The sequence below is a fragment of the Pleurodeles waltl genome, chromosome 9 (assembly GCF_031143425.1).
Source record: "Pleurodeles waltl isolate 20211129_DDA chromosome 9, aPleWal1.hap1.20221129, whole genome shotgun sequence".
Lineage (NCBI taxonomy): Eukaryota > Metazoa > Chordata > Amphibia > Caudata > Salamandridae > Pleurodeles > Pleurodeles waltl.
The window spans coordinates 384306026-384328246 of NC_090448.1; the positions used below are offsets into that span (position 1 = coordinate 384306026).

Sequence of the window (22221 nt, forward strand, 5' to 3'; positions counted from 1 at the left end):
AACACTATATGTATCCATTTTTATGAGAGTGAATGGAGAGAGGCCCTCGGTTCTTACCTGCGCTGCGATTGATGGTACGTTTTCCTTCATCGTAAGGATGCTCCATCAAAACAGCCTTTGACTCATGCTCCTTCTTCAAACACATGTCGGTACTGCGTATATAGCCTGGCAGGCAAATATATTTTTAACCACTTCACTGTAATTATTCATTACACATGCAGCATATCTAGACATTTAAAGATTATTTCTAGCAAATGTTTTCAGCAATTTATTGTGGATCTTATCCTTTCAGAAATATGTATTCATTTTTTGGGCAAAACCTACCATATACCCACCCTTTACAAATTACAAGCCTAAACAAACTACAGAAGCCACAAAAATGAGAATATTGTGAGTGCTGCTGACAGATAAGAAACCTGGAATGCTTGAAGAAACTGCACCATCACAGAAATAACAGGCATTTCACATATGTTACTTTTCTGATGGGTAACTGTGGTATTTTGACTTAGAAGTCAATTGTCCAATGCAACATTTTAAGAAAAGTATATTCACTTCCTTTTGCTAATAACGCGTGGTTTGCAATTTACCAAAATATAACATATGTTGTTGTTTTTGACCTATAATCATGATAGAAAATATATATACTGATCTATCCTACTTGGATACATTTCCAGTGCCTCGAGTTGAGCTGGTAGTGCACATTTGGAAGCAATCATAACTAATGTGTTGGGCTAGATTTAGAAGAAATTTGGCCAACTAGATTTGGCAATATTTGGCCATTCTAAGTTAAAAAACTGCTCAAGCTCTGGCCACTTCCTTGCAAGCATTGATAGCCACCGACCTTCAAGTTATGCCAGAGAGTCTCCATTGGATTTAAGTTGGGCGTCTGACTTCGGTACTCAAGGACTTTTAGGGTCCGTTTTAAAATTTGGTCGAAGGAGATAAAACCGTCTGTATGGTGAAGTACTTTAGTCCCGCCATACCGAGGTCCTCCACCCTTCAATTTTAGAGATGTTCCCCAGCCCAGGGGACATCTCTTAACATTGGCAGGAACCACATTCATGGCAGTACCTGCCAATGTATAAAAAGTTTGGCAGATGACTAGGTCAACATGACAGTACTGACCATCAAACTTTTAACATGTTATGGCCCTCATTACACCCCTGCTGGCCAGTGTTAAAGCGGCGGTAATACCTCCAACAGGCAGGCGGGAAAAAAATTGGATTTGGACCATGGCGGTTACCGCCATCCAAATCCGCCACTTTAACACACCGACCGCCAGGGTGGTAACGTACGCTGGGCTGGAGACTTCGGTCTCCAGCCCGTCGGCCGCCACAATCCCACCCTTGGGATTACGACCCGGTTTACCGCCATGGTTTTTGTGCCAAATTTACCGACACGAAAACCATGGCGGTAGGCTCTATCAGTGCCAGGAAATCCCTTCCCTGGCACTGATAGGGGTCTCCCCCACCCTTCTCCCCCTCCCCCAAACCCTCCCCCACCCTCCTTCTCCCTCAACCACACGCACACCCATATACACACATGCACAGATGCATACCCACCACCCATGCATGCACACATACATACCCACACACCGCAACACAGACCAACATACCTTGTCACACACATGCATTCACAACACACAACACTCACAATCACTCATTCACGCATGCGTCCTACGCGACTCACAACCGCATGCACGCATACCAATACATACACACAACACCCCCTCTCCGGTTGGAGAACCCGACTTACCTGCTTGCAGGGGTCATCCGGCTGGAAACGGTCCGTGGCGCTGCTGTCAGCAGCAGCATCCGCCAGAAAACTACCGCCAGGCCGTATCATTGCTCAGGATACAGTCGGCGGTGTTTTGCTGGCGTGGCGTCTGGCAGAATACCGCTGGTGGTCATGATACCGCTAGATGGCTGGTAGCCATGGTGGCGGTATGTTGGTGGCCGTCGCCGTGGCGGTAGGCGGTCAATACCGCCAATGTTGGAATGAGGGCCTATGTATTTTCAAAAACAAAATCCCAAAGCGAGATGAATATACAAAACTAATGACCCCACAACATGGGAGTTTTCTCCCAGTGTATGAAGGCAACTATGCAGTTTGCCAGTCAACTGTCCAAGTCCAATGGCCACACTTCTGACGGCCCTTACTCCGTCAGAGCAGTAGGTCAGCAACAGAGTAGTCACCATTGCTGACATACTTAAGGCCCACCCATCTGTAAATCAAAGGGGCAAACATTCAGTTTGGAGGAGAGCGTACTGTGTTGCCATTGCAATAGTGCACCATCTCAGCCAAATTCTAAATCAGCTCCTTAGCTTTTTTTTCTAACCTACTACATTGTAGTTTTGGCGATGTACTTCAGGAACGCCATGTTGAAAGATAAACTTCAACCACAGTTTTAGCTTTCTAGAAGAGATCAACAGGTTATCCTCAATTACTTTTCAGTATTTCCTTAATACCTAAAAATAAAAGAGCTAACCCTCTTTACATTAAGGGGACATAATAATTATACCAATCTATACAAAACGCTTCCTGCACTTTCCTTCTGTCATATTCAATTATATCCTGACATGTGCCCCAATCCACCCCAGACAACAAACATCCCAATAATGCTGCCAAAACCTCGCTTCACATTAGGATGGCTGCAGTAGCATATACACTTCATGGGCTATTCTGGGTAAAGTTGTACTTTCCCCAAATATTCTATGACTGGGTTTAAAATAGTAGGTTTGCATTCCTAGCATCCACAAATCCCTCTGCAGCTCTGAGGACACAACTGATGACAATAAATTGTAACATGGTTGTCACTAGCCTCCCGGTAGCCTCCCTGATTTATCTCCATCTTGCTTAGTGAGTCTGATTGGAAAGACAACCTAATTAATTCAGGGCTTTGGTGGTTCAATAAACCTTCCGTGCTCTGGGGCTCTTATATATGCCATTTAAAAACTTTCTTCCAGACCTTGTATAAAAGCACCTTCCTGTTTATGGTTGAATATTTGCTTTGAAATCCAGTACTCAGCAGAAATGATCTAAAGGAGGTATTGAATTTAACCTAAAATCATGTGGATCACTAAAATTTAACAAAGGCGGTGTGCGATTTTGAAAGGGACTGATTACACCTGATGAATTAGGGCTCATCCTATGAATTTATCCAACTAAGTTATTTCATTTTTCTTTTGTAATCCATTTTCAAAAGCTTTCTAAAATATTTTTTCACTTAGAACTTGGTTCTCAGTGAGAACCAGCAAACGTAAACTTGCCCGCTAACTGATGCACTTAGCATGGGACACCTCAGTCCAATGTTCATTAAGAGTAGTCAGAACAGTTTTAGATGTGTCCCATTACCATATGAAATATGTCAAACAACACATACTAATTACAACAATTCCTGCCTCCCTCTGTTTGCTCTGTTAAGGACTGAGTTAAAACAATATGGAGCATTATTCTCATTATGGTTATTTCATTAATTTATCTATGAACAGACAATTAAAAGAAATGTGGTCTTGCTGATTCAACCCATATCAAGGGAAAGAGTAGTAACTTTCTGCAAAAAAGCTTTATGGAATACTCTTATTGCCTTAGCTAGAAAAGACCTAATGCAAGATTAGTAGTGCATTCCGTAGACACAGATAACATGAACTGCATGCCAACGCTAAGAAATGCAAACCTAAAGGATCTGTGTTGGTCATCAGAGCTCTATATTGGCTTGTCGCTGCAATAAGTGCTTTCAGCAAATGCTTCATGAAACATCAACCACCAGCAGCAAAGACTCTATCTAAGCAATACAGAATGATCGATACATTAAATGACTGTGGGTTAGGTGGGTGCGTTACTCATCGATCAAAGGATACTTTCAGTGAAAGTCACAAACATATGTCTCCAAAAGATTGATGGGATTTACCCCATGTATATGGCCAATGAAGGGTTTCCTGAGAGCATGCCGGCTGGCATCCAATACATTTTATAAATAGTAGTTCTTTCTGGTATGATTATGGATGGAATAGATAGAATAAGCTTCTGCCAATGATCTGGCTTGAAGAAGGCAGAATGCGCATATGCAGATTCCTTCTCGTAGGTTTGCATGGGGAGTTAGTTAATGGCTTTACACCAGTAACGTAGAGAGAGGAATATTGTTTGGCCAATATTGGCTATGACAGACAAGTCACTATTTCTGTTACAGAGACGTTTGTGAGATCAGTGGCACAACAGTTTCTATTGAAGCGCATCCAGGATACAGACTAATAAAGTGGGGTAATACAGAAATCCTATCTCTGCCTAGCAATGGGGATTTCACCTACTGCTTGACTAATTTTCTGCATATATTGATTCTGTGGAGTTTTAGAGGCAATGACTCCAATTGTTCCAACCCTGAAGCCACTTTTTATTAATGGATAACTTGGTATACTTTTTGGCTGGCAAGTGCCAGCAAGGCAGATATGAAAATCAACTGGGTGTTCATTTCAAGGCATTTCCTGAAATTACAGCACACTCGATACATGATTGGTGTAGTCTTCCTTCTAACAGGAAGTGCTTTTGAGAGGATTAAGGTACCAACATCAAGGTGAAATATTTTTCCACATATTTTGAATCTTTACCTAATGCATTCATTCAAGCTATGGCGTCACCTATCAGCACATGTTTGAGCCCTGGCATCTGTGACCATTATTATTTTGTAGTGATGCATGGTCAGACGTGACGCCACTGTTCTGTGTACTATCTCACGTACCTTTGGTAGGATGATTACTGATCTCTGGGTCTTCGGAAGTAGCCCAATCTCTGAAATTAAGTTGTTTATCTTCTTGAAGTGGAGATAAAATGTCAGGATGAATAGCAGTAAAAAAGCCTGGAAAAAGAATGCATGAAGTTTACAAACACACACACAAACAACTCATGCTTTATCTATCACTGAGAAATGTACCTATACTACCACCTATGTAAGGGGCCTCTTTTCTTCTTTAGTATTTAGACTATTGTCTATACAGTGATACAGTCAAATCTTCATACCCATCCCCTTACTTTCATTCCATAATCATGTCTGAGATTATATCACCTTTGTCTACAGTTCCTCAACCTGGCATATGATTAAGATTGTATATTTACCCTCTGATAATGCTTCCAAGTCATCATGTCCCCACTCCATCTCCTCCCTCTTCACTCAATTTTAAAAGTTAAATATAGCAGAAATCTCAAGCAGCTCTTTGTCTCTATCACCTGTTCTGCTACTTAAACTCATTACTAAATACTAATATCTGGAGATCAGCTCTCACTATCAATACAGCTTTGACCCTGATTGATGAACTCGGCCTCAACAAACGTAACTATTCAACATACTCCTAGTGAACCTGGTCAAGTTGGTGAATAAAGTCCTTGACTTTATCCATAACATACCCATCAATCAGTCACAGTCTACTGACACTATGCTGTCTGGTTCTTTATCATGGACCACAAAGCATATTTGTAGACCTTGCTTTCAAATCCATGAGAAGCCTTGCAGTTTTACCTCACTTAGACAATTAGAAACTAGAACCCTAGTCACCATCGCTGTTTCCAAGACTTACTCAGCCTCCCTGTCCCTACATGCCCCTGTGCCAATTCCATGTCCAGGTCTACCTTGCTCATTGCTGCCTGATGCTGGAACTCACACCTCCTGACACCCGATCAGCAGCCTCTCTCTGTATCGTCATAAAAAGTCTAGCAGTGCATATCAACAGAGGACTTAGTTAATATGTAACCCTACGATCAAAAACCAGAGTGGAACATTATTTTTGAAGATGGCCTTTATGACTGGTGCTGTCTACATATCTTCCCAACAATCTCACCACTGTTTGATCAACCCCATATACTGAAATTTTTTTAACCAATGTACATTCTGATTATAACTCTGTGATCCTCATTAATATATCTCTGCAGGCAATACCATAAGTAGTAAATAAGTGTATGTACATGGGAAACAGGCAGGTGTCACATTCATTTCATACTTGCTATTCTCTACAGGAGGATAAAGACAAGTTATCCCTTAAACACAGTGAAAGGGATAACTGTCCTACCCCACAGGGCTAGATAAATCTGCTTAACAACAAGTAACTTTGTGCCCAGAAAGACAGTTATGTATGCCCAAACACCTATGAAATACATAAGTAGTCTGGAGTAGCAGCAATGCGCAAATGTTAGCTATGTCTTCAAAAACAGGAGTAAAAATAGAACTAATCAGCCCCAAACCTGAAAACTTGAGCACCAATCACCTTAGGCAGCTGGTGTGGCCATTTCTTTAGAACAATGTACCCTTGTCACTAATGCCTATTATCCTACTTTTCCTTGGTAAAATAAAATGGATGACAAGGGACATCAGAAATCAAGAGAGAATTGCCCCCAAATTAGCCTCAATACAAATTCCTTATGTAGTATGCAGTCCCATTTTACGCCAAGCCATCTATTAACCAGATATGAAACAACAGTTGATTCTACATCATGCTGCCATTATAATTCTCATTTCCAATTCTCTTTAAAATGCCTCATTAAATGTTAGTATTTACACAATAGAGGATACACATATACAATTAAATAAAAACCACAGAATACATGTTTTATTGATATCATATTTACCTTAAAATTATCCTACTATCCCTTTAAATGGTAGCGTTTTTAAAAATTAGTTTGTGAACTTAGACTTTGTTATTTTCTTAAGAAGAAGAATTTCACCCAAAATTAATTCTTAAGCAATTTATTGAGAACAGACTCACAATCACACTTGCAGTAATCTCAGCTCCTTGCCACGGACCACCCTATCAAGTCTGTAAGCCATTCAAACTCATGCCCCTCCAACATTCTCATCCTTACGTTACACACAACATTGAAAAATAATTACAATTCATCTCCCCTTTGACTATATTAAAGATCTTCTCCACAATGCCATATTCTAATTAGTAAAATTATACTCTGACTAATATAATAGCAAACATTTAGATAGACACCCAACAGAGCATTCCAAGGTAACTGGTAATACTTACTGCTCTAAACACATCCGTATACGTATGCTTGCCAATACCACAAATACAGCAATAAACAGAAGTAATTCCCAGGTCCAATAGAGCTTACTCCTCACTGGAGTCAACAACTTTACACTTGCCTCTGATAACTATGCTAAAATGTTCTTTTAGCAAGTCACTTTGATACTGAATGTGCAATATGCTCTGAACTGTCACAGCTTGTTAAAAACAAATTACAATAGCTTTGGCTTCAAGAAGCCTACAGGGCGAAACACTACTAATATTCTCTCTGCCTTCAGAAGAAAAGGAATGATGAGCCCAATATATCATACCAATTTGCAAACCGGGGATGTGTAATGTGCACAACGACTTGCTTGCAAGTGAGAATGCAATTTGCAATGCAACCTATCTATTAACAGGCTGTAAACAAATTGTATTTTTGCGGGGAATAGCAAAATGACCTGCCTAATGAATATTGTTGGAGCTAGCCCTTTTTGTAGGGTTATCTCCAAACGTTTTACCTTCTTCCTCCCTTTTTTCCCAACCTGTTTTTGTTAGCTTTTGGACTCTGGGCACTTTACCATTGCTAACAGTGCTAAAGTGCATATGCTCTCTGTCTAAAATGTATTGGTGATTTGTTTGTCCATGACTGGCATATTTGCTTTACTAGTAAGTCCCTAGTATAGTGCACGGTGTGTGCCCAGGGCCTGTAAATCAAATGCTACTAGTGAGCTTGCAGCACTAATTGTGCCACCAACATGAGTAGCCCTGTAAATATGTCTCAGGCCTGATACTGCAGTGGGATTGTGTGCAGTTTCAAACTGCCATTTCGACCTGGCAAGTGCATCCACTTACCAGGCCTAAACCTTCCTTTTTATTACCTGTAAATTACCCCTAAGGTAGGCCCAAGTTAGCCGCATGGACAGGGTACGGGGTAGTTAAAAGGTAGGACATGTAAGGTGTGTTTTACATATCCTGATAGTGAAATACTGCTAATTTTAGTTTTCACTATTGCAAGCCCTATCTCTCCACAGAGTAACAAAGGGATTGCCTTGAACTATCCTTTAAGTGTAATTTCCTATTGAGAGCAGGTAGCGATATGGAGTTTCTTGCTTAACTCTTCTGTGTCTCTGCCTGTCTGTGGAATACACCTCTGGGTCAGGATGACAGTGTGCATTCAAACTAGACAGGCACACAAAGGGAGCTGAGGTGTGCCCTGCATATCCTGATGGCCCATCACCAGGTCAATGGGTCTTCCTGAGCTAGATTGGCGGGAGGAGCTGATACCTGCACCTGAATAGGGCTGTGGCTGTCCTCACACAAAGCAGTCTCCAATCCCCTCGAGTGTGTCTGGGGACAGGGCAGGGAAAGGCAGGGTCAAGTGCGCTATAAAACCTCTTTTTGAAGTTTGCCTACTTTAAAGACAGAAATGGGTATAAGTACTGTACCTCCGACACCACATAGTAAGAATCCTTTTGCACTGAAGAAATTCTGTCAGGAAGAAGAGCAGGATGCTGTAGGAGAGATTGCCCCTGTGTCTGTTGCTTTGATGTGCTGGCCTGCGGCTTGCTACTTCTGTCTTTGGAGTGAAAGGACTGGATTTGGCTTTCTACATCCTGCTTCAAAGGGTTCTCCAAGGGCTTGTACTGAGCTTGCTTGTCTTCTGTTAAGAAGTCTCAAGGACATCAAAGACTTCATCTGCCAGTACCTGGGCTCTTCTGCTGAGAGACCTGACTTGCCAATTGGTGCCAACTCTAGTCCCCTGGCCCTTGGAAGTACAAGATGGTGATCTGAAGGAGAAAATCCACGCATCAATGCACCACGCCGAAAATATCGACTTATCGCCTGTCTTCAGCTGAAGAAATGATGCAGCACCTGCCCCCTGGCTGGAGAATCGACACAGAACCTGTCTCGTGGCTGCAGAATCGATGCAATGCCTGTTTCACAGTAGCCTCATCAACACAGTGCGTCTGGATTTTACACACATCGTCCACAGGGTGCCAATTTTCATCAACCCCGCACCACAGTAAGGAACCGAGGCCGCGTGTCCGGAAATCGATGCATAGCCTTTCTTGCAAGGAAAGAACTGACCCATCACCTCTCCTGCCAGTAAGGAATCTACTCCCCATCTCACTTGTGAGGAAGGAATTGATGCATCACCTCCCCTGCACAGTAAGGAACTGATGCATCTCTTTGCTTTTACAGCACCTCATCTTCCCTGTGGCCCACATTGTCTTTGTTTTTGACGCATCCCAGGTACTTTGGGCTAAAGAGATGCATCCATTGATTCCTATGGATCAAGACTTGTTTAAACTTCTAAAAAGTGATATCTTGACTTGTGTATGTTGGATTTTTGTTGTTTTAGTCTTGTTTTACTCGGATAAATATTGCGTACTTTTCTAAATGAGTGTGGAGTCTTCTTGTAGTGTTTTTACTGCTTTACTGTGTGTCTATGTACAGATACTTTACGCATTGCCTCTGGGATAAGCCTGGCTGCTTAAGCCAAGCTACCAAGAAGATGAGCAGGGGTCATCTTAGTTGTGTGACTCCTTTACTCTGACTAGAGTGAGAGTCCTTACTTGGACAGGGTGCAAACCACTGCCAACTAGAGACTCCATTACTAACAAATATTAATTAGGCAGGTCACAATTTGCAACCACCTGTGAAGGGCTGCCAGTGCAGAAATGGAGGCCTGCAAGGCACAGCAGACAATTGTCCTCTGGACCACTTCAGGGCCCACCCCCATGTGGATGACATGATTCAGAAAGGGGAAGGTACCCAAAGGGACACCTTCCCATTTTTGAACCAGTTACCACCAATGCTTGGGGGTTGGTAACTCATAAATGGTTTTCAACCACAATTGCAATCAGAAACTATTGACGCATTTCTTTCCGAATTGCAACTAGCAGGAGGGCACCCTTTTAACACTCCCTTTTATTTGCATTTAGAAAAGTATCGCAAAAGCCCTTATATGAGTTGGAAATTATTTTCTAACTCAAAAGGGAATTTGTACGTCAAGAAAACTCTATGATTTAGTGAACTGCAAGGTTTGCAACCTCAAAAAAGCTCTGTATATCAGTCCCTTAATGTATTCTTTCACTGGATTTAGTCAACCCTATACAAGAGCAATATTTCTACTTAGTCACAGAGTTTGTACTCACTAGCAGTCCAATCAACTGTTTTGTTTTTCTACTACACATTATCCATTATTAGGGGGACTACTCTATTTTACACGGTAAGTAAAAATAAGGTGGATCAGCAAATATCAAATAAACTGAGGGATAAATTCAAAAGATTTGATATTGAGCCTGGGCACATTTTTAGGCACCAGGGTGGCAATACATTAGATTTAGATGTTGTTTTGAGTCAACTAAATGGGATTAAAACGCTTTTTAAAAACAATTGTGGAATACATCTGCTAGACATCTAATCTTGACTTGCTTGAGACATTTTGAGAATAATGAGAATATGTAAAGGATTTTGGCCATGCAGTGTAAGGAGAAAGAGAGCAGAAATTATATAGAAGCAATTCCAATTTCCCGTGTCAGATAATAACAAAGAAAGAGGGGATTATCCCTACATTTTCCAAGTTGCATGGGACACTCTATAGTGAATATGTGGCTTTCTCCAAGAGAGAATCTGGGGCCTATATAGAGGATGCCAAGATTCAGTGAATTACCATCAGGCAACATGATTTGTTAGAAGCCCCTATCATAGCGGCAGAACTTTAAAAAGTGATTGGTAATCTTCCCACTGGCAAGCCAACTGGACCTGACTGTATTCCTGCAGAGTTTTATGCCATTTTATTACTATTCGTATTCTGTTCATTATGAATGTATGACATTATATTAATACTAACAATCTGATCGCACCCTCCTGGAAAGAAAGAAAAATAATGATTTCCTCAACTGTCGGTCGTATCGACCAATACTGATTATTAATGGTGATTCAAAATTATGTTCTAAAATCTTGGCCAATAGATTCTAACTTTGATCAATAGCTGGGACAACACGGCTATGGTCTTATGAGCGATATCACTCTTCGTACAATCCTAGCTGTCACTGTTTTCAACATGGCAGCAAAACTCAGAATAGCAGCCAGAAGGGTCCTACAAGACACCAAAAAAGCATTCAACAGGTTTCCTGGCCTGTTCTCTGGTGTGTCTTGAAATGTTTTGGGTTTGGCCCAAAGCTGTTCCAAAGAATATAGGTAATTTATCATAATCTGTCTGAAAGATGTATGAGTGCGCTATCTGATAATTTTGTAATTATTTCGGGCACGCGCCAAGGCTGCCCCTTATCACCCCAGCTGTTTATTTTATATTTTGAGTCCAATAGCAGGGGGTTATCTCAATCCACACAAATCCTGCCTGTAGTTCTAAATGGATCAACTAGGAAGGTTGTCACTTATGCTGAAGATGAATACATTTTTACATCTAATCCATTTGTGGCGGCATTACAAGCAATTAAATGTGAAGCTAGGAAATACAGTGAATTATCCGGCAATGATTAAAATTTAGATAAGACTCAAGTCTTATATAATGCTAAACAACAGTTATATATATATATCGGGGTTCACATTACATCTAATATTGATGAGGTATTTACCCTGAATGATATCCCAATGTGGAATACTATTATAGAACTTCTCATCAAATAAAAAAAATTACCTATTGGTATTCAAGGTTGATGTAATGTCATTACCTGGTTAGCTTCACCAAAATGTTTGTTTATTTTTCATGCTTTATCTGTCTGGATCCCTAATTCAATTTTCATTAAGCTGGAGAGAATATGGTTTCAATTCATATGGCAACCCAGAAAACCAAGGAGAGCTCTCTCTCAGGTGCAACAACCATTCAGCAAAGCGAGATGGGAAGTTCCATGCTTTAAGTTGCATTTTTGGGCTAGTTTTTCAACAAGGCCCTCACTATGGGGGTCATTCCGACCCCGGCGGACGCTGCCTGCCGGGCGGAAACCGCCCAAAGACCGCACCGCGGTCAAATGACCGCGGGGTTCATTTCAACTTTCCCGCTGGGCCGGCGGGCGATCTCCAAAAGATCGCCCGCCGGCCCAGCGGGAAAGCCCCTGCAAAGAGGAAGCCGGCTCCGAATGGAGCCGGTGGATTTGCAGGGGTGCGACGGGTGCAGTGGCACCCGTCGCGATTTTCACTGTCTGCTAAGCAGACAGTGAAAATCTTTGTGGGGCCCTGTTAGGGGGCCCCTGCACTGCCCATGCCAGTGCAGTGCATGGGCATGGGCAGTGCAGGGGCCCCCAGGGGCCCCACGACACCCGTTCCCGCCAGCCTCTTCCTGGCGGTGTAAACCGCCAGGAACAGGCTGGCGGGAAGGGGGTCGGAATCCCCATGGCAGCGCTGAGATTCCCTGGGCCAGGGGAAAACCGGCGGGAAACCGCCGGTTCCACTTTTCTGACCGCGGCTTTTCTGAGCGCTGCCTGCCGGGCGGAAACCGCCCAAAGACCGCACCGCGGTCAAATGACCGCGGGGTTAATTTCAACTTTCCCGCTGGGCCGGCGGGCGATCTCCAAAAGATCGCCCGCCGGCCCAGCGGGAAAGCCCCTGCAAAGAGGAAGCCGGCTCCGAATGGAGCCGGTGGATTTGCAGGGGTGCGACGGGTGCAGTGGCACCCGTCGCGATTTTCACTGTCTGCTAAGCAGACAGTGAAAATCTTTGTGGGGCCCTGTTAGGGGGCCCCTGCACTGCCCATGCCAGTGCAGTGCATGGGCATGGGCAGTGTAGGGGCCCCCAGGGGCCCCACGACACCCGTTCCCGCCAGCCTCTTCCTGGCGGTGTAAACCGCCAGGAACAGGCTGGCGGGAAGGGGGTCGGAATCCCCATGGCAGCGCTGAGATTCCCTGGGCCAGGGGAAAACCGGCGGGAAACCGCTGGTTCCACTTTTCTGACCGCGGCTTTACCGCCGCAGTCAGAATGGCCCGGGAAGCACCGCCAGCCTGTTGGCGGTGCTTCCTCTGCCCTCCACCCTGGCGGTTTGAAACCGCCAGGGTCGGAATGAGGGCCTATGTCTTGAACTTTCTTCAACCATCTGGCCGCTTAGGGATCTCTATTGTAACTTAACATCAGCTGCATTATTTGTAACCTTCCTCCTTCAAAAGAACACGATTTAAGACCCTGCAGGTATACATGGCTGTCTGGAATGGTGTAACTAATAAATTACAGATTCCTAGAATTAATAAATAAACTTCTTTATGCCATAATCCATGTTTCCCCAGATTTTGTTCCAGATGGTTAAGTCCATATCTGGTCATGTGCAAAATAGGAGACAGTTGGGCAGTTATTTAGATACAATACTCTACTTCAATTTGATACATTGTCATCAACCTTTTGAGTTCCAGGTTCGGGATATTTTAAGTATTTACAGATCAGGGATTACTTTAGAAGCCAAAGGATTAATCAGAATCCCATTACTTTCTTAGAATATCTGTTGTGTTTTATACATAATAGCGTTATCAGTAAGGTTTAGGCTCTTTGTTTGGAAAAGCAATCCAACAGTATTCAAAAACTCGAAGATTGAGGGTCTAGGAAGCTTTCCAAACCAATTCTATCCAAGCAGATACAGCACAGTATTACCTTAAGACATTAGCTTTTACATGTTTTTAGGCTTAACATTCATCATTATAAATGTATTCAGGATATTTAATGTATATCGGGCTGATTGGAAAAGTCCTATCCTAGATGTTAGACTGACAATGCTGACACAGTCCACATGCAACAGGTGGAACTGGAGCTTGGCCGGCTTTTAAAAATAGAAATTGTTAGGTCATCTGAAGTAATATTGCTAGGGTATTCTGAAATAATTCCAGAAATATTCAAGAGTATTGTCTTTGCTGTTGTTCTCGTCAAATTATAGACTCCAAGATTATAGCTAGAATGTTACCCGCCTGACGTGAAAGAACGGTGGTATCAATTTATTGAATTGTCGGGTATGGTGATGGCCATTATTAATCATGATAACAAACAACAAAATCTGGAAAAAATCTGGGAACCCACTTTTTATTTTGTAAATACCTTGTTAAGGGAAGGCAGGGGAAGGACAAAGAAGAAAAAAAACTTTATTTCAAGATGCTTGGATTTATGTGCAGTATTTTTGTAATCAATATGCTGTCTTTCTCTCTAGTTTTGATTTATGTTGAATATAAAAAAAAAAATCACACATTAGCAATGCCTAATGCAAGACCCTTTTGCATGTTGCAGTTGAAAAACACAATATCCTTTATACATCTTTACTAATGGGCCATACACCTGTCGATTTATGAATATAAAGTACATGCATCCCTTTATAGCTATGTATATTAACTTTATAAACTCTATTGAGAGAAATGGGACACTCCCTCGTCTTTCCTGCTACAAAGATCTCTACAGTGAAGATGTATCTTTTATAACCTTAACAGTTTCATCTACTTGTTTTACAAAGAGGGATCCACAAATAAGGGATCTAGGGACTAATACTCCCCAACATGTACTTTCCCTCTGCAACTCACTATACTTAGACATAATCTTTCAATCATATTTGTGGACCTAGTCCTCTCTGCAGGGTCACCCCTAAACATTTTGCATTCACTCCATCTGTTTTCTGAACTCATTTTTGTTAGCTTTTAGGACTCTGCACACTTTACCACTGTTACAAGTGCACCAGTGCTTGTGCTCTCTCTGTTAAACATGGCAAAATTGGCTTGCACCCAATTGGCACATTTAATGTACTTGTAATTCCCTAGTAAAGTCGTACTACATGTATCAAGGGCTTATAGGTTAATTGTTACTAGTGGGCCTGCAGCACCCATTGTGCCATCCACTTAAGTAGCCATTTAAAGAGCTCTCAGGCCTGCCATTGCAGCCACTCTGTGCAGTTTCATACTGCCATTTCCACCTGGCAAAATAAACCTGTCAGGAAAAAACCTTCCTTTTGAATATACCTAGGGTAGGCCCAAAATAGCCCATAGGGGAGGATGAGTTGTATTTAAAAGGTTGGGCAAGTACCTTTAAGTTTTATAGGCCCTGGTAGTCAAATTCATTTTTCACTACTGTAAGGCCTACCTTGCCGATAGCATAACATTGGGTTACCTTATTACATTTAATAAATGATAACTATTCTTTGGGAGTAAGTAGGAATGTCATGTTTGGTATCTGAGGAATTGTAACTTAAAAACTTCTTTAATGGTAAAGTCAGATTTTAGGTCATAAGTCTGAAAATGTCACTTTTAGAAAGTTAGCATTTTCTTGTCCTAACCATTTGGTGCCTGCAGCCTGTTCCCGGGTTACATGACTAGGTGCGGTTGACAGCTGGTCTTTGTGTATTCCTCCCAAACAGTCACACAATAGAGTGCCTGGGTGTAAGCATGATGGGTCATCCTGATTGATGAGGGGGTGGAGCTGTCACCTCTCACACTTGCACTTCAAAGAAAGTGCCTCTGCTCACACACAAAAGACTTCACACTAGCGTATTGCACCCCCCGAAAATTGGGACCAAAGCAGGGGGGCAGCAAATCCTAGACATTTCTCTGGGGATAACCCCCAGAAGTTTCTTAAACTTCAAAGTGGGCACCAGGTATAAAAGGGGGCACTCAATTCTACTCTTCAGTACACTCCTGGACTTGTGGTACTACAGAAGGACTGCCCTGCTGCCACAGGACTGCGTTGTTGCTTGAAGCCTGCCCTGCTGTGTGAGAAGGAAGACTGGACCTACACCCTTCACACAAGGCTACCAGAGTAATTTCAAGGGCTAGTTCACTGGCCTCCTTTTCTGAGCTTGAGGGACACACAAGCTCCAGAGACTTCCCTGCAGCTGCCCAGCTGGCCCGCTGCACTAGACCTGCCTGGACCTGCAACTGGACCTGCCTGAGCCCTGCTGGCCTCTGCTGGAGTTCCTGATCCCTACTAGGTACCTCCTAGGTCATTGACGCTTGGTACAGCATTAGCTGAGCTATTTCTTGAAGAAAAGGAGTAGCCCTGAAGGTTTGGGCTCCTCGTAACCGCGAATGGGTCTGCCCATGCCAAGATCTTGCAGCCAATGCTGACCGCCAACGCTGACAGGATCTTTCACACTACAGCAATGGCCGTCCTCAATGCCTTGTTTACTCTCCACGCTAAAGATGACCATCCACGACACTCACTGTTCCTTGCAGACTCTTCCACTGTGAACGGAATTCCTTGTGCTGGTCGTTAGAAGGTAACTTCTTCAGCAGGACCAACCTAGTCCTTGTATCCGCCCCATGATCCGTCGCAGGTGACCTGAACATGTGACTTTCACCTAGTCTCACCCAGTCAGATAACCGCAAGTGATGCTTTGTGCTTTTACGCACTATACTTACCTTAAATTTATTTTAAAAATATCTTCGGTTCTACTGACTGGATTTTTGTTATTTTGGGGTCAAATATTGATTAAGTTGTACTCTGTTTTTCTAAATTGGTGTGGGATTCTTCTTGTGTTGTGTTTTCACTTTATTAATGTTGTGTGCTTCATACATATTTTACACTTTGCCTCTAAGTTGAACCTGGCTGCTTTTGTAGTAAGCTACCACAGGGTTAAACACAGGTTAATTTAGTGACCTTTTGTGGTTCACCCTGACAAGGACTGCGGATGCTGTTTGAGTAGGGCTCACATCCACCTCAACCAACAACTTAATTTCTAACAGTATTCTTTTTTTAAATAATGACACCACTTCCTGCTGACCTGTGTTGTGATTATTCTTGCTCTCTTTTCTGTCTGAGTCTGGAGGAATTGCCATATATTGGGTTTCTTCAGCATGTTTCCTGAATGTCATAGACGAGTTTGCAATCACAGCACCTGTAAATTAATGGCAAAAAGAATGATTAGTACTCTAATAGGAAATAGCTTGTTTGACTTGTTTTTTTCTAATCCCATTGAAAGAGTCTATGTTTTTGCATAATTATTACTCTATTTCTATTTCAGACACATAGTAAGATGTTGAAACCTAATTCCATATATATACTTACTCTTAGCTAGAGGGACCAGACATAACATAATAAATTACAAACTTGGAGGCAAATGTGTAGACATACTGCATGTGAATTTGATGGCGTGCCTGTAGATCCTTCAACAATTCTATAAATTAGTGGCCAAGGCACAAGTCACAAAACATTAAAGTTGAAACCCTACTGCATCTACTGTTGAAATCCTACTGCATCTACAGGTTTCTACTGCTCAGAGTAGCAGATCCCCCTCCTTATTCACCCTTGTCCCCCCCCCCTCAACTTGTGGCATAATCTGTTGTAATATGCCTGGGCAGCAGTCAGGCCATCAACAGGCAGAGAGACTGTGCCCTGAGCGGAATAGATACCTTGGAGGCACATAGCCAATGTAGCTAATTAGCAGGCTTGTAATTTCATAGAGACACAAAGGCATTCCACTAATTGGCTACATTGCAGTTGTAGCAAGCCAGAAGTGCAAGAAATCAAAAAAGGTCTATAGGAACTACAGACAACAAGAAAGTCTTGACATCATAGGGACAAGTCTCAATGTAATTTTTACAGAGAGGTTAAGACAAACCTTCACAATTTAGTGGCACGGTATGAAAATGTTTTAAATGATTTAATATTTTTACATTTCTAAATGTGGCACTCTTTGGTTAACAGAGGTGAAATCAATTTTTCAGATATTGATAGCCCAGAGAGCAGGGGTAAGCAATTTTAAAGTTTGTGAACTTTAATTGGAAGTTCTACTGAAAATGGTGTGGTGGGTATGCAGGTAAGATGCTATTGATGACGGATGTGCAAGCAATGTTGAGACTATGTTAAACAAGAACAGCACCTAATATTGTGAGTATATTACATGTGAAAAAGCCATTTTGGGCACAAAGCAAGCACTATTAGAGTGAATGTCAATTTTTGCCATTATAACTACAGTAGTTATAGCTGCAGGTACAAGAAATACTTTTTCAATTGTTAAATCAGCACGTACAGGAAGTACTTTGTAATCAAAGGAGGCAAGGCTTACTGACCCCAGTACAAAGGCTTCTCAGCTCAGTGGCAAATGTAAGACATGATAACCCAAAGAGCAGGTCCATAATAAAGGAAGACCCAGGAACACAAGTTAGAACAAGAGGGGTCATCTATGATGGCCAAGTCAGTAGAAGACAGAAAGAGAAAAAGAGAAAAGAATACAAACCATATACAAGAACTGAACTTCACACAACCAAAACCTTTATATCAAACACATAAAAAACACATAGACAGATACACATCCAAATGGAATGAGGAGCTATACCACACCAGTAAATAAAGAAAACTTAAAATGTTAGAAATTCACAATAAAAAACAGTAATTCTCAATACAACAAAATACTTAGCAAAATCAATTTATGACTTGAACAAATACATTTTAGCATCTAGCAGAAGCGTGCCAGACATAGATATGAGGCACTTATTGGAACAACTGCAAAAAAAAAGACAGACTACTTACAGTAGTGCTTTCTAGAACACATAAACTAAAAGACTTCTATCCTAATATCTTTCCCTGATTATTTTTTTAGTAAGTAAAAGGAAGAGTTTCTGAGAAAAATTAGTGATTGTAAAAGGACCATCATATCACATAAAGTGAGCTATAACAAAGCTCAAAAAGGCAAACACGGTCTTTTTACACTCAGAATGAAAAGTGCCAAAAACCAAAACAAAAGACTGCTATTAGTTGAGGTAATGGCATAAATCCCAAAATGTCAAAATTAATATATACAAGGACCATCTTATCTGTACGTAAATACATCTACTGCACCTGAGCATTTAACAAGAAGTAGCATGCCTTCTGTAAGTAAGATGCAAATACACCTCTATTATACTGTTCTCTCGAGGCAGCACTTGCGTAGCTAGATGTCCTGATCCATACAGTGGATACCAATATTTTAGTTGGACTTAACTTAGCAAAGGTTCACTACATAAAAAACACCCTCCCTCTAATAAGTAAGTGTTCCTATTGGACTGTTCGCCCCAATTTATACAATGAGCTGTTGCTTTACAGCTATGTTTGTGCTACACAAAAAAATAGCCATACCTAATCAGATCTGTATGCCTCCCTGTTTCGGTGTTAGCCCACTGTGAACAATGGCCCCATGACAGGAGCCGCAGACTGAAGTGCGAAGACACAAAAGCCATAAAGCTTGAATAAGCATACTGGCTATAGAAAGCTTAAATGACTCACAGGCCTTTATTATGAGGCTGCCCGCCAAACTCGTACTGCCACCCGACCGATAGTGCAGCCAGAACACCGCCGGACCTATTACAAGTTCACTGCAGGGCCGGCGGGTGGAAGCAGTGTTTCCACCCGCCGGCCCTTCGGTGAACAGGGCCTTAACATTGACGCCGGCATGTAATCGAGCCGGCAGAAATGTGGCAGTGCGGCAAATGCAGCATCACCCATCGTGCTTTCCACTGCCCATAATTCGGTCAGTGGAAAGCGCGACGGGGCTGTCCATGGGGCCCCTGCACTGCCTATGCCAAGTGGCTGGCGGCAACCTGGCAGTGTCTGTGATCTGACAGTGGCGCTTTGGCAGCGGTCCGACCTCCACCGCAGCCATGGAGGTCTCATGACTGCCAGGATCGTAATGAGGCTCTCAGTTCCTAATACATGTTGCAGAGAACATAATCTTTGCATGACCTTGTCTAGAAATAAGTTTGGATTCTGGCCTCTGACAGAATTGCATGTAGCTTATTTCAATAGGACTGGATTCCACTTTTAGGGAAAGAATAAAAAGTAGCGATACACAAAGAGCAGTAGACAATTATGTCCTCCCACAATCATTCTGTGAAAGAGGAGGATCTGAAAATGCATGCGAGTTGACTCCACTGCTAGAGAAAAACCAATCAAGACCTCTCAGGAAGAAAATAATTGGCGGTCTGACTTGCTTGAAAGGGACTAGTATGTGCTAGGAAAAGTTGAAGAATGGGACTAAGTGTAGTTTCTGAGGATTCCAAGATGAAGGTGAGTACCATTATGAGCAAGGAAGGAAGAGCGTATGAAGTGAGCTTAGAGTTCGTTTTTAAGTCCTGCTTGGAGCATTGTAAGCTCTATGAAGCTGCAGAGATTACCACATTAGTGTTCTGATGGAAGAAACAGCTGTTTGCCAAGTAATACTGGGGGCTTTAATGTGTTGTTGGGGTGTTGTTGAGCCACCCCGATGGAAGGTGTCAGTGGAATTTAAAGTTCTCATAAGGACATGCCTTGGTTAGGCATTATTGGTCCTGCAGAGAAATAGAGTGGGAGAGTGCTACATAACTATAATTGTCATAAGGCCATTTACTTCAAGTGAAACATGTCACTGCAAATTTGGTATACTCTATCCATTGGATTAAACATTAAAACAAGATGGGCATTGTCTGATTTGGCTTCTGGGCCCTTGTGATCATCTCCCACTAACGTAGCCAGGAGGAAGCAACAAGACTTTATGACATCAATTATTAAAACGCTATATTGTACCATTACACCAAATTCAACCTTTAATTATTGTATTGTTCTTGTAAGTAAAAGAACACCTCTTTGCTGCATTTATTGTGTGGCCAACTGTTGTGATCTCATACATTTTACATTCCATGCTATACATGGAATGTGGAATGAGAGATCCTCAGTGGGCATTCCAGAGGGGACAGTTGTAGAGAGCAGTCGGAGCAGTCGATGAATGTGGCCAATAAAGATACAACTTCATTGAACTGATCATCGGTGTTTATTCTCATTTTTATCACAAAAAATCTGGCGATGAGCTGGCCACAGTCAAGAACCCACTTTCCAGTTTTTCGGGATCTCGAGGAATTCTCTTTCATCGAGCGTGACAAGGTCGAAGAGCTTGCGGACTGCGTTACACAGTTTCAGGACAGTTGCTTGTTTTTGTTGTGAAGTTTTGACAGGCTCAGTGTCAGTGACCCGTTATGTACGTTCATTTCGCTTAAATTGTACAACTTTATATGTGATTGTTACTTCTACTCCCCAACGGTCTCCTCCGTGCTACATAGACTCACGCGCGTCCAGCATCACGTGCATTCGAGCACGTCCAGCATCACGTTACATCATTATGTACGTTCAGCCCTATGCATGTTGAGGCACCAACGTTACGTAGCATGTACAAATACGTACCTCAGCCATTTTTTGGGAAACTGCGATCCGTACGCATAATACGTACGGCAGACATATTTTGGCAAAATCGATTACAGAAACATACGATCCGCCCTCATAATACGTAGCGACACATAGAACGATCAAACCCCTCACAGAAGCGTGTGGACTCCACTGCGATCCACACGCATAATAAACCCCCCACAGAAATGTGTGGATTTCACTGCGATCCGCATGCACAACAAACCCACTGAGATCCGCACGCACAATACTCATGAGCCAGTGGATTTTACTGCGACCCCCACGAATAAACCTACTGCAATCCTCATGCATAATACTCAGGAGTTTGCAGATTTTACTGCGATCAGCACACAATTAGGAAGCCACTGAAATAAGCAGTGTTTAACAAATTTATTTTTACATACTGCTACAACACGTTATCAAAACAGAAGGGAGTCAGTGTTAATAAAAAGAAAATTTGACGTACTAGTACAACACATTATCATAGTCATTATGCAGAGCATCAGCGCTCCACCACTGTTTTTACAAACACCTGGAGATCCACCAATACCTCTGAGAAGTTGGCATAGGGCTTTCACTAAATATTTAGTAGCTATGGTGGTAATAGATATTGCCCAGAGAGGAAAAGATTTTTATTAGAACACAATTTAGGGTTTGAAGGCCAATCTGTTTATGAACACTTACCACTGTATGAATTTCTGAACGGTGAAGCAGATGACATTGATGAGTATCAACATGCAGTAAAAAACACTTGAAAAGCAGTTTGATGTTCAACCAAGCTTGATAGTAAGTACACATACATTTTTCACACGAGCACAACGTCAAGATGAATCAATTGACAGTTATGTAGCAATTTTACATACGTTAGCTTCCGAATGCGAATTTGAAAGCTTTACAGCACAACTTATTCGCAATCAGATAGTGGTACATTGCTGGGATAAGAAAGGTCAAGAAAAACTGTTAACGTTAAAAAATCCTTCTTTGTCAGAAATGGTAGAATTGTAAAAAGTATAGAAATTTCTCAGAAAGCATGCAAGAAACTTTAACAAAAAGAACATGTTGGAGTAAGCGCAGTCAAAATTAAGGGGAACGCCAGCGCCACATTCTTTTTTCCGTG

At 42.1% G+C, this 22221-nt stretch overlaps 1 protein-coding gene across 4 annotated transcripts in view; it reads right to left on the reverse strand.

Annotated features, from left to right (window-relative positions):
- The window catches only part of LOC138259347 (zinc finger protein 551-like), a 105233-nt gene that overhangs the window by 42181 nt on the left and 40831 nt on the right, over positions 1-22221 (reverse strand). For all 4 annotated transcript variants that reach the window (XM_069207013.1, XM_069207012.1, XM_069207014.1 and 1 more), the window contains exons 4-6: positions 16699-16812; positions 4736-4852; positions 58-165 (exon numbers count right to left, since the gene is read on the reverse strand). In XM_069207013.1, the coding sequence (XP_069063114.1) occupies positions 58-165; positions 4736-4852; positions 16699-16812 (339 nt within the window). The remainder of the gene's footprint in view (positions 1-57; positions 166-4735; positions 4853-16698; positions 16813-22221) is intronic.